The sequence below is a fragment of the Cydia strobilella genome, chromosome 3 (genome assembly GCF_947568885.1).
Source record: "Cydia strobilella chromosome 3, ilCydStro3.1, whole genome shotgun sequence".
Lineage (NCBI taxonomy): Eukaryota > Metazoa > Arthropoda > Insecta > Lepidoptera > Tortricidae > Cydia > Cydia strobilella.
In genome coordinates this window covers 12,399,094-12,412,989 of record NC_086043.1, presented here as the reverse complement: position 1 = coordinate 12,412,989, position 13,896 = coordinate 12,399,094, and the positions used below count along the sequence as shown (strand labels likewise).

Here is a 13,896-nt window from a genome sequence, read left to right as displayed (position 1 = left end):
AGTTGCGTTGCATCCTATATCGTGTAGTTACTACAATAATACATGTTTATTCCTTAGGTGTCTACCTATTTTATTTTTAATTTGGGTACTCCACCAAAGGTTGGATGCAACTGAAATAAGCGGTCCCGCTCACATACAATACTTACTCGCCGTAGCCAAGAGTCTGTTACATGCTCAATCTGATGGAATGTTATCTGTGTTTCTCGCAGTAGGTATTAGGGAATAATGCCCAGCCACTTTCATTTTATTAAAAGCAAAAATTAACATGTTCCATTTTTGTTCAGGTTGTGGTCGTCAGGATGCCGGTCCCGGTACCAGGGTTCAATGGGGCGCCTCAAATTCTTGAGGCGGCCTTTCTGCATAATAGGTAAGTGTTAATCTCATTAATCTAATTTCTATTTAGTGTAGGATTATACATATCTATAGAGCCTGGAAATCGTATAGGTATTGTACTGTAATTATATTTATGTACCTGATTTGGCCTTTTGGTCATAAAGGGATGAGTTTAAGGCTTTTTACAGTTTGTATTCGGAAGTTTAAGCAAAACCATTTAATTATTAAGTTCGTACCTATAGCTGAACTCCTAGAACTGTGCTGTCCTGGATAAAGCTTTTGTTTTATTAGAAATGAATTATTTTTATTTGGGTGTGATGTGTATGCGTGTGCGAAAATTGTATGTCGACTGTTTTTATATTTTTAAACCGAGACATTTTTCATGCTATAAATACGATTTTCAATGTGCCCTCAGTCGACAACAAAGTTGTACCAGGCTTCGAGCATTGCCTTATAATGAAGCCTACTTTTCGTGCGACTGTTTGTAGTAGGTACTGTAGGTAGGTTTTTTTTTAAATTTAGTTGCTAATCGCAGTTATGTGCAGCAGCAAGCAAGTAGATTATCTGTACCGTCTGTACCTTAGTTATTCAAATAAGTCAAGTAATAAAAATCCTACATGTAGGTCAAAACATGTAGGTAGGTGTAGGTATGCGTCAGAAAACATGAATCTAAATAGAGCGGAAGCGTGCTGGGCCCATAACCTATAATTAAAATACCTACGTGCATGTTATTTATTGTGTAACGGATTGACATGACAGCCATTCATATCAAAAACATATTTGGAACATCACAGTTCCTTATTTAAATAAACACTGTAGATGGCGCTGCTGGATATCAAAAACTACATAGTCCACAACCACCATACAAAACCACCGAAGACATAAATTTTCATAACAAAAACTGGCTGAGAAAAAATGACCCTTGTATCTTTCAGGTTGATCACATCGTAAATAAATAAAGTTAAAAAAGTATCATAAAACAAAATGTTGTTTATCTGCTTCAGTTTTTGAGATGCAATATCTGAATGATCTCGCTGATGTAGCAAAATCTAGACTTCCATCGAAATAACTAAGATTCCCTAAAAGCAAAATTGCGTTGTTCAAAGGCTGCAGATGTTATTACTTAGCTTGCAGCATCAAAGCAAACAAAATTTTTAAAGAACCAGTTTCCTCACTCTAATTTTCTGTATTGAAAAGGCATTCCAACAAATCGAATTCGTAAATATGTAAGTACCTATAGAATCTATCTAGTCAACTTTCCACAAACAGGAAAATAACAAGCTCGAAGAGAAATTGGGTTGGAATGCAAACAAATATGATAAAGCACAGTTCATAAAAATATTGTATTACATAGGTATACAGTCATCCTCAACATTTCCAAGTAAAAGTCACGTGCCGTCTATAAACCGTGGGGAAGTGACCCTATTTCAGGTGCGATGCGATGCGAGCAATCTGCCGCGACCTTCACATTTTCGGCCGGTCTCCCCTGGCGCTAGTTCGTGCGGCCGCGGCGCTCTCGGGGGAGCCGGCCCGCGCGAGACCAGCCTTGGTATCGGCATCGGCAAACATTGCCGCACGATACTTTACACAACGACCAGCTTGCAAACAACTCCAGTCGAATTATTTAAAACGCCTCCTACGATTATTTAAATTTCTGCACAGAAAATTACATTGTTTATTCTGAACTGGCTAGAGGAAACTGCGTTACCAATTGATGAGGGGCCTTACCTTGTTAAGTTACGTAAGGTTCGCGCACTTCGGACCTCTATAAATTCGTAACTGAAATGTAAAATTCGTAGCCCTATGGATTCCTGTTGGTACTAACTTACTACCGATAACGAGGTCATGGGTTTTAATCTTCGCAGGGGCATCATTGAATATTCTATTCGTACCTATACAATTTTAGTCAGCTGAATTGGAAGTAAGAACTTGGCTGAGCGTGATATTTTTTAATTCACACTGCTGGACTTTTTTATATGGAATGTTGATTTTGCTTTGTTTGGCTAAATGTTTACAAAAAGTAACAATTATAACCTCTTTACGTTTTACTTTTTAACCGACTTAAAAACTTAAGGAACAGATTCTCTATTTGGTCACTCCGTGATTTTGAACACAGTTCGACACATGTTTTTTTATTTGACATACTTACCGCCGGAAACACCCAAATATTCCGAAATATGTTTTTCCGATTTTTATAACCACGATTTTCATAATCCCAATTTTTTATACGTCCGAAATATCAGAATTACGATTGTTAAAAACACGATGGAAGAAAATTACGAATGTGCTATATCCGAAAACTTAAAATCCCATTGTCATTTGACCGAAAGCTTAAAGTTCAGATTTTACACTTTTCTGAAAATATTTTTTCCGAATTCTTAAATTAAAAAATCATTGTCCGATCGGAAATAAAATAATTCGGTATTCAGAAATTCGGTCTTTTGTAAGGTCGGAAAAATGAAATTCGTGATATTCAAATGAAGACTCACATTTTAGTAATTATTACGGGTGCCTGTCGTGCCGCATCATGCTAAATTCGGCAAAAAATATTTTTGGCATAAAAATTCGGCATAAATAAATTCGGCAGAACTGCGACCCCCAAGGAAACGAACTGTTGCCAGAAGTGGGTTAGATTAGGTTAAAACTGTGACCCCCTAGAAAACGAACTGTTGCCAGAAAAGAGGGTTAGGTTAGGTTAGAACTGCGACCCCAAGAAAACGAACTGTTGCTAGAAAAGTGGGTTAGGTTAGGTTAGGTTAGAACTGCGACAGGATAAGCACAAATGGTAATTATGCATCTTAACTAAGTAATATTGCAAACGGAAGGCTACCTTATTACTAATGTTTAAAGCGCATATTGTGTAGAAAGATGGTGTTTGTGAGTTGTCCATCTCTTATATTATGTTAAATAGGAAATGCTGGAAATGTTAAAAGGCATTTCTGCTTACTTTAACGACGTAGGTACCTTAATGTATTTACAATAAATTCGGAATATCGTTAATCGGAAATAAAACAATTGGGATATTTAAAATAGGAATCACGTCAAATCGGAATTAAAAATATCGAAATAATGGCAATTCGGAATTCGCGATTTCAAAAATTGTAAATGTTAAATTCGGCGTTTGTCACTGTCGGAATTGTTATAATCGGAATTATGTGGTTCGGAATTTAAAAAATTCGGAATAATGGCAATTCGGAATTCGTGATTTCAAAAATCGTAATTGTTCAATTCGGTGTTTGTCACCATAGGACTTGTTATAATCGGAATTATGCGGTTCGGAATTTACAAAATTCGGATTTTCGGCTTTACGGAAATATAAATCTTCGTGATTTTCATCATTCGTAATTACGACAGTCGGAATTTTGATGGGTCGAGCATTTAAAAATCGGAATGATAAAATACGACATAAAACTTTTCTTAATTTTGTAGTTTACCCCTTACCTTAGCTTTATTCTAAAATGCAGTAACGAATAATAATTAATTTAAGGAGTTTTAAAGAATGTTATCTACACACATATCTGACATAAACCCTCTATGATGCCTTCGAAATCCGTAAATAATGGCCAACATTAAGAAGGGCCTACCGCGAACCACGATCGACGTGTTGCCTCTTTATCGCACTTGTAAATTCGTACGTAAGTGTGACAGGAAGGCAACACGTCGAAAGCCCTCTGTTTTGTTAATGCAAATTTCTTATCTGTGAAAAATGTTGTAATATAATAGCTTCATTATTATATCAAAATCGACATCAAATTTCGAACATTTCTGAAAAAAAAGGCAATTTGATTTGACCCCTATTCTAATATCAGTCGAGATGACGTTTTAATCGGAATGAAATATCAATTGCATACAATTTTGACAAATCTCGCTTGTTAGTTAGTATCGAACGATATGGCAATCGACCCGACTCTACTTAGTTTGTCTCATGCGTGAAAAAAGTTTTCTTTGCCGCCATCACGCCACCTCATATCCGCGAATTCGGCCAGAGAGCAACTATGCCCCAATGTCGGATGTAATATGAGGTTAGTGAATATATCATAGAAAGTTTAAAATATGTGTGTAGATAAAGCACTGTATGTAACTGTACATAAAAATATTAAAACACTCGTGTGATTCTATTATGAAACTCACTTCGTTCGTTTCATAAACCTACACTCGAGTTTCAATGCCTTTCATTATGTAGCAGTCACATAAACTACTATAAGAAACTCCCCAAATATTATACGTACATACACATATACCTAATATCGACTTAAAAAAACCGACCAAGAGCATGTCGGGCCATGCTCAGTGTAGGGTTCCCTAGCTACACGTCCATCATTTTTTTAGAGCGATTATTTTGCAGTACACAGGTTTATAAAAATAAATTACAGTAATGGAATTACAAAGGCGAACTTATCCCTATAAATAAGGGATCTCTTCCAGCTAACCTTCGAGTAGATGAGAGTAAAACTCTAGTTAAGACGGATAGACAAACTTACGGGACGTGCAATAATTTTTAATATATTTTCCCATTCCATTTTCCAGTCCCAGTATATATATATATATATATATATATATACTGGGACTGGTTGAGCGACAGGGCCAACTTACTACTCACTTACTTAGGGGCAGGGACCGGCCCGCTATCCCTTATCGGGGTTTTATAAGGGTATTGCATAAGGCTTAACTCACCATACCCTTTGCCAGACGAAACCCTTTGTTTTGGTTTTAAAAACCCTTATATAAAGCTACCACATTTGAGTAATCGGTAGCCCAAATACCCTTACAAAACCCTTATCATCCGCTCACCAACACCTTGCATATTGCTTATAAGGGTTAGCCTTATAAAGGGCTTCCCTTTTAGCATATAAGCGTGCTAATTTAAGTCGTCTATCTTGTTCATAAAGCACATATTACTTCGAATCCGAGCGATCGTCGGCGGCGACGGCGGCGTTCTTTGACTAGGCAAGTATTTTCTTTCCTTTTCATACTCTACCGTAGATATATACTAATCCTGTCTCTTTCACGCAAAGGGAAACCTTTATAAAAAGCGCTTAAAGATAAGGGTAACCCTTATTAAGAGCTAGCCTTATTTTTGGTTAGCTTTTCGGTAAGGGTTAGTCAAAGGTAAGGGTATGAATGGGCTTGCAGTTCAAAAGGGAAAGTCTTTCAATGTGTTAGCCGTGTTTAAGTGTCGCCCATTGAAAGGGGTTTATCGCGGAAAGGGTTGTCCGGTCCCTGCTTGTCATATAGTGCACTACATACAGTAGTAGGTGCATATAGTTACATACCTACTTACAGCAGTGCAGTGGTCTGACAGGCTTATTCACTACATTGTTTTCTTACAAATTATTAAAATCTGGTCTAAATAATCAATGGCCTAATATGATCCATTTATATTCAATGCCAAAAAATGAGTAAACTAGAATAGCAATAACAAAGTTTTAACTAAAGAAGGTACAAAATCTTGGTCGGTAGGTACAGTAAGTAAATATACTCATCAAATAGCAAAATATTGGTACCTAATAAAAATTATTGAAATCGTATTTTCTCATGCAGATACTTTAATAGTAAAACAATGGCAGTGAAAATTCACGGCGCTATTGTTTTTATACTTGATTGATAAAACGCAGAGTTCAAAGGGCTTGAAATATGTGAAGCGTTATTAATAGTAATAGCGCAAGTAATTGTGTTTGCGTGTATACTTGACCTAATAATAAACGATATCAAATATCAGGTATTCCAGTAAATGTATATGTACTTACCTTATAACAAAAGCATATGTTTGAACGGGTAAATTGTAGTGAGAATGACACTTAGCGCCACTTGCACCATCCCACTATCCCGGGGTTAACCGATTAAACTTAGAGTTACCATGTGGTTACCAGTACAATTTGGTGGTGGTGGCACTTAGTGTTAATAACCTCTCCGTCACCACGACGCGAGCGTAATTTGCAAATCAATATACAAGTACACATCTACAGGAGCAAAATATATCTACAGGTATCGAATACTTGATGACGTTTCGTCATAAATGCCGTTGGTAGTAATCGGGCAGAAGTGTCGAATCGATATACGGAAATCGTTAAATGTGATTTTCTTGATAAGGCTGTCTACATACCAGTAGCTGTTACCGCATCCAGGCCATAAATGTTTAAAAAAAAAAAAAAAAAGTAGCTGTTACAACGTGCAGTTGTGGGCACTTTATTCTGTTATTGATTCTACAACAGCCCATAACTTATCGAGTCGAAATAGTTCGTTGTTGGCATGGTTAACAAGACCATCCATCTTATTCTCTATTATTATCACTCCTTACTTACTTTTGTCTGACCCGAGAATGCAACAGTTGGCTCGTCTCTACTCTACAACCCACTTGGGGAATAAAACCTGGCCAAACATAATGATTAAGTTTGTCCAAGATTATCCTTGTTGAGACTGTTAACTACATATTTAATTTAAAGCGAGTAACATAATTTTTAGGGTTCCTTACCCAAAGGGTAAAACCGGGACCCTATTACTAAGACTCCGCTGTCCGTCTGTCCGTCTGTCTGTCACCAGGCTATATCTTATGAACCGTGATAGCTAGACAGTTGAAATTTTCACAGATGATGTATTTCTGTTGCCGCTATAACAATAAATACTGAAAAGTACGGAACCCTCGGTGCGCGAGTACGACTCGCACTTGGCCGGTTTTTTATATGTATGTTGACGGTACGGTACTCTAGAAGCAATAAATACACGAAGGTACCTACTTACTTTAGAAATTAGCGATTAACCGTAGCATGACGAACATGCTGCGTCAACGAACACTTTCGGACTTATGGCTGCATAATACAAAACAAATATAGGGGAAGGCCGGGTAATCACGAATGCTAGGTAATCGCGAACGCTGCTATTTCACTATGTTAGAGAGAAATAATATGATTTCACTCATCGCCATCTTAGAAATCACGCCATCACTATTACTGCCAAGCAAGTAGCAGAGCCTTACAGGTGCACACAGGATTCAAGCTAAAACTAATTCAAATATTTGCTTACTTTCGTTGTAATTTTTCCATAAATTAAACGCATTGTAACTTATAAAGTAATAATAGTTCTAACACGAAATTTATTTGCATAAATAATTAAAAGTTGAGGATTCAATGCCTTTACATTCTAGAAACTTGCAAATTTGTCCATAAATACACAGAATTTTACACAAAACGAGGAGACATACTTTCGTCCTACCCATCTAGAAACAAATCAAGATTAACCCTCCCGATTAAAACTACATTCGTCTGGCCCCTTAAAAATGTAAATAAAATTGTACAATGAATTGCATGAAGAAATTAAAAAAGGAGAAAAAGAAATTGTTTTTGCGAAGAAATTAAAACAAATACTTGTAACAAAAACCTACTATTCTGTAAATGAATATTTAAACGACAAACTATAAATAGTTATTTGTTATACAAGGGTGCAAAGTTGTATTTTACCCGCGAGTGTAGAATTGAAACACGAGGAAGCGAAAGGATTCTATAGGTGAACCACGAGCGAAGCGAGTGCTTCTAAAATAGAATCCTGAGCGTAGCGAGTGTTTCAACACACGAGAAGTAAAATACATTTGCGCCCGTGTGTAACACAAAACTTTTCACCTCACTATAGCGAGGAAAGTGCAACATCCACAGGCGTTAGATCATCTTCATCACTGGAATCACTCATTTCTTTACGATATTATAACAGAAAGTTGTGTATTTTTACGCAAGTCGGTGAGAAAAGGTTTGAAGTAAAAAAATTGTTGACAATGTTGACATTTCTGATGTATGAAATGTCAACGATGCGTTTTGAAATTGCATCGACTCAACTTGTGCGTTCAGAATTATATTTAACATCATTATAAAAAAACAAACGTTTCTTATGGAATTTTTAGGTTTATGACTTAAAATCATTAAATAAAGCTAAATTTGGTATTTTTTATTAGATTCTCAAACCATTTATTTAATGATAATTAATATCGAACGAACCATTATCATGAGCGTTTTACGTTTTGTTATCTGTCAAGCTACTTAAACACGCTCCATCCAAGTTCAAATTACTTTCCCCACTAGTGGATAAAACGCGTTTTTCCCCGCTTGTATTGAAGGATAAACGACAACTTTTCGAGCTAGTGAGGGGAAAATGTAATTTTTAATCGACTTCAATTTCATAGAAGGAGGAGGTTCTGTATTCGGTTGTGGCTTTTTTTTTTTTTAATGTATGTTCACCGATTACTCCGAGACACGTGGTCCGATTTGAGTAATTATTTTTTTGTTCGAAAGGAGCTACTTCAAAGTGGTCCCATATTAATCTGGTTCTGATCTGATGATGGGATACCTGAGGAATCAAGGGAACTTCTCAATTTTTAAAGGCACATGTATGGTTATTTGGGTGTTTTCATAAGCAACTTGAGCATTTTCTCTCGAAAACGACCAATTTGATGAAGTGGAGCTGATGATGATGATTGTTTTGATGATTATGATTTCAGTCATTACTCCGGCACCCATGATCCGATTTGAGTAATTATTTTTCTGTTTGAAAGATGTTACCTCCAAGGTGTTTTCGTAACATTTTTTGTTTTGATCTGATGATGGAATCCGTGAGGAATTGAGAGAACTCCTCAATTTTTAAAGGCACGTGATTTCGGTGTTTTCTAAAGTAACTCAAGCATTTCCTCCCAAAAACCACCAAGTACACTAAATATATATATAATTAAATATGTGAATAAGCAAGGATAAATACATATACATACAATTGCACGTGCGTTAAGGGTTACCTACCGACTAATACCTACTATGCCTGCCTTAGCAGGTGGTTATAAAGCAAACGTTTGAAAGTTAACTTGCTTGGAGCCTGTCTGATCGTCAGAGGGAGCGAATTCCAGAGACGGATTGCTTGTACGGTGAAGGAAGAAGAGAGAAAACCACTATGGTGAGGAAATACCGAAACATGTTTGTCAAACACAACAATAAAATTTTATGTTGTTTTAATATAATTTTTAGTGTGGTGTATGCATGTTACAGTCTCAAAACAAATATTTGAATGGATTGGATACCTTACATACATTGGATACACGTTCGAGTTCAATTCAATCTCAAGTCAGAACAAAGGTCACGTGGTACATTTTTTCAAATTAACTTTTTAGTACTTTATCGGGAAAAAATCAAAAAACAGAACTTATTGCAAATCTGTAGCATGAGACGAATCCAATGACATATAATTTATTAAAATCGAACCATAACTGTAGATCCGATAGCCATAACAGCCGTCAATGGTCGGTCGTTTAGATTGTATTGCCGTTTTTAAAGATAGTAATGGTACGGCACCCTACGTGCGCGAGTCCGACTCGCACTTGGCCGGTTTTTACATTCAGTCAATATGCATATGTAGTGACACGGAACCTTTTGATCACGAGTCCAACTCGCACTTGACCGTTCTCCACATTTTAAATAGGTATGCGAAAAAAGTTTGCATATATCAACATTTTTAAAATGAAAACAACCTGGCAATTTAGAGTATTGACATAATAGTCCCTTTAAAAGTTGACACAATATGTTTACTGTCATTCATTGTCAACAAACTGTAAAATCATTTTTGTATTTTCGTACATGTTTTAAGTGTTGCGGATATTATGTTGCCCTCAAAAATAATATTTCATCATGCTGAACAACTTACTACAGGTTTGAGTGCAATTCATGTTTATTATTATTTGGTCATCTTGAGTCAAAATTGGGAACGTGACATGTCACGTGGTCAAACTCACAAATTAACAACTTTTTCAAATTAATTATTCAGTACTTTTTCAGAAAAACAATTAAAAATCCAGGAGTTTTATGCAACTCTCCAGCATGAGACGAATCTAATGACATATCATTTATCAAAATCGGACCATAACATAACTGTAGATCTGATGGGATGTACAAAAATCGGCCTCGCGTAATATATATATAGATTAGTTTTCTTTAAACGTCGTAATCAACATAAAAACCTACTGTTAATGTAAGAATACGAAAAATATACATATTTCATATTTTATTACTTACCTCTTCATCATTATAACACGTTTATTTTTTAATATTGAATATTGAAAAACTGTTCTTAATAAGTTGTCTGAATGGAACGGAATAGCTATGGAAGGTAGCGGTAGGAATAGCTGCCGAAATGCCTGTCAAAGAAGAGGCGTTTTTTCTTACTGCAAGTATGTTTTAATTAAAGTTTCCAAAGGCAACATTCAATATTGTTTTTATTGCTTACTTGTTGGTTTTATTATTTTTTCGCAAGTGTATTAAAAAAACGTCGTTCGATACACGTGCGGAAATGTCATTATTTTTCTGCACTAGCATCGAAATGTACTATTTTATGTTTCTCAAATATGGCACAAATTTTACTATTATTTCATTAGTAACCAGAGCCTTCGTGGCCAGTTTTCCTTTTCGGTTACTACTATTAAACACCAGTTTGAATTGTGACAGATGTTACGACAATCCTGGCGTCGCTGGTGGTGCTGGGTATGGGCTCGTCGGGGCAGGTGTTCGCGGCGTCGGCGCTGCGCGGGCTGCGCTTCTTCCAGATCCTGCGCATGGTGCGCATGGACCGGCGCGGCGGCACCTGGAAGCTGCTCGGCTCCGTCGTCTACGCGCATCGACAGGTTTCATTCATATTATCACTTTATTTTGGTGGCAGCGTTTTTTCTAAAATAAACATTAACGATAACTTCAAATGGGATTTGGAATTTGATTGGCCAATGACTTTAATTAATAACTTCAAAGTAAATTCTGTAAAGATTATAATTGGAAGTTAAAAAATGCACTGTATTTGCGTGCGTTTGTGAAATCGACTATGGTGGTTCAGAATTAAGCGGCCCACTGATTATCAGTCCGCCGACGATATCAGCCTGTCAGTTAGAACAAAAATTTGACAGTTCCGAACAACTGACAGGCCGATATCGTCCGGCAGACTGGTAATCAGTGGGCCCCTTTAGAAAGAGAATAATGACAGCAGTAAACACATTATACAGGGCGTCCCAAAACTATGCGACATGAAGAGATATATAGTACCTTAAATATCGTTGATAGGATATTTTTCTTGAAAAATATTGTTATTTTTAAATTTATTTATTTTATTTATACTGATTTCAAAGATTTTCTAAAAATTACTTGCTTCGTCTGGGAATCGAACCGACTTAAATGTGAAAAAAAAATCACCCGCATTTTTATGATGCCAATCGAAAGAACTTTGCGACATTTAGTTTAAAATGGTCACTTAAATTGTAGGCCAGGAAATAAATGCCCAAAAAAAGGTATAGAGGGAAATGCAAAGAACACAATTTTTAACTTCGTAGTTTTGTTTGGACTAGTTAGGAGATGAATATATCAAAAGTCCCCGGCCATAACCCTGGTGCTGGGGGGGAGAGGAGGGTTTGAAGGTTCCATTTTTCGGTTTTTCGATTATATCTCGGAAACTATGCGTCTGAGGGACTTGGCCACTTATACAAAATGAAAAGAGATTTAATTTGTTACAAGTTTTATTCAGTCAAGTTTTTCGATATCTTGTATAGTTTTTGAGATATCCGCTCGTCAAGGTTTATTTAGGGCTCTCATTTTTATCTCGATTATCTACATCGGTGAAGCTGCTAGGCCGGGTTTGGGATCGTTTTCGTATAAATCGGGGGTGCTGAATTCATTTATGGTATCAATGACACCATTCCTAAGTAAAAACAAAATTAAAAAAAATGATTTTTTATAAAACTCCTCTTTACGCTTAAACCGCCGAACCGATTTAGTTGAAATTTGGTACAGAGATGGTTTGAGTCCCGGGACAGTACATAGGATAGTTTTTATAACCAAAATCATCTTTTAAGGGTGTGAAAAGTGGGGTGGAAATTTGTATGGGGAATCAATAACCTATTTAAATAATATTTGGGATGGTCTACATGTTTGATTTAGTTGATAATGATACCAAACATGACTTCAAACCTAAATTTAAACAGTATTAACCTCAGGAATTCAACTTCGGCGAAGAAGCTGAATTCTCCTCACACCAAATTTCACGCCTTCAAAGTATGATTTTTGAGATAAAAATTATATTATATCCTGTCTCGAGACTTAAAACACCTATTTACCAAATTTCAACAAAATCGGTTCAGCGGTTTAAGCGTGAAGAGGAGTTAAAAAAAAGTTATTTGTTTAAAGTTTATATGTTTTTACTTCGGAAACGTGTATTGTTGATACCATAAATGAATTCAGCACCCCCGATTTATACGAAAACGTTACCAAACCCGGCCTACCAGCTTTACTGATGTAGATAATCAAGATAAAAATGAGAGCCCTAAATAAACTTTCAAGAGCGGATATCTCAAAAACTATACAAGATATCGAAAAACTTGACTGAATAAAACTTGTAACAAATTAAATCTCTTTTCATTTTGTATAAGTGGCCAAGTCGCTCAGACGCATAGTTTCCGAGATATAATCGAAAAACCGAAAAATGGAACCTTCAAACCCCCCTCTCCCCCCAGCACCAGGGTTACGGCCGGGGACTTTTGATATGTTCATCTCCTAACTAGTCCAAACAAAGCTACGAAGTTAAAAATTGTGTTCCTTGCATTTCGCTCTATACCTTCTTATTGCTTGGCCTATTGGGTGTTACGTAACTTTTAGGTAAGGGGGTACACGAAAAGGTTACGGCGCGTTACACGGGGGGGGGGGGGAGGAAGGTTCAAAAATCTGCGAAAATTGCGTTATGTAATATTTGAACGCTTAAATAGTTAATGTTAAGCAACTATTCATACAAACTATGCGAATGAATCTGCGACGTATCAACTAACAAACTTTAAAAGAATAACGGGCCAATTCGAACAATGATTTAGATATCAACTAGATATCCACTAGATATGAAACAGAAACGATAACGAGATATTTAAGAAAGTCATATCAAATTTGACATTTCCGCGATTCCGAATGTCCCCTTGAATGATCTCTTTAAGATTTGCTTAAGATATTACTTAGACATCCAATGGATATCTAATGGATATCCCAAAACGTCACAATAATTGTAGCGTGAAATGTCAATTGGTTTCTCGAACCGAACTGCAAAAGATAACTAGTTGAGTACTACACTATAACTAGACCGGGCTCTCAGTGAAGTTCCGTTTGCAAAAATAGCGCACCGCAGTTTGACTTCTGATCCTTGTAGGGGGTTCCTACGCTCCTAGAAACCCGATGTTGCCGGGCTGAAAAGTGGTTTCGTCACTAGCCCTTTGAATTTCCCCCTTACAATTCTCATACATTCGCTATCGAAAAAATCTCACCTTTTGCACAAATCGGACTAATTTGAGTCTAGCTCTTAGCCTAATTGAACTACCTAAATAATATTGGTATCAGTTTAAAGAACGTTTAATTTCCTCTACATTGACATATTTTGTGGTTACAAAAAATAGTATTCTTATGAGTTTAAGATGTTTGAAAAAAATATGAAAATAATTGTTTTACGGGTCGCGCGTTTTCATTATCGTAAGAATGGTTTGAAAATGGTCGGATAATACTTATCCACTTACCAGATCGGTTCCTT

The 13,896-nt window shown here is 36.4% G+C and overlaps 1 protein-coding gene across 9 annotated transcripts in view; it reads left to right on the top strand.

Annotated features, from left to right (window-relative positions):
• Window positions 1-13,896, top strand: part of LOC134755899 (potassium voltage-gated channel subfamily KQT member 4) — a 119,082-nt gene that overhangs the window by 25,286 nt on the left and 79,900 nt on the right. For all 9 annotated transcript variants that reach the window (XM_063692558.1, XM_063692562.1, XM_063692560.1 and 6 more), the window contains 2 exons: window positions 285-367; window positions 10,800-10,975. In XM_063692558.1, coding sequence (XP_063548628.1) covers window positions 285-367; window positions 10,800-10,975 — 259 coding nt within the window. The remainder of the gene's footprint in view (window positions 1-284; window positions 368-10,799; window positions 10,976-13,896) is intronic.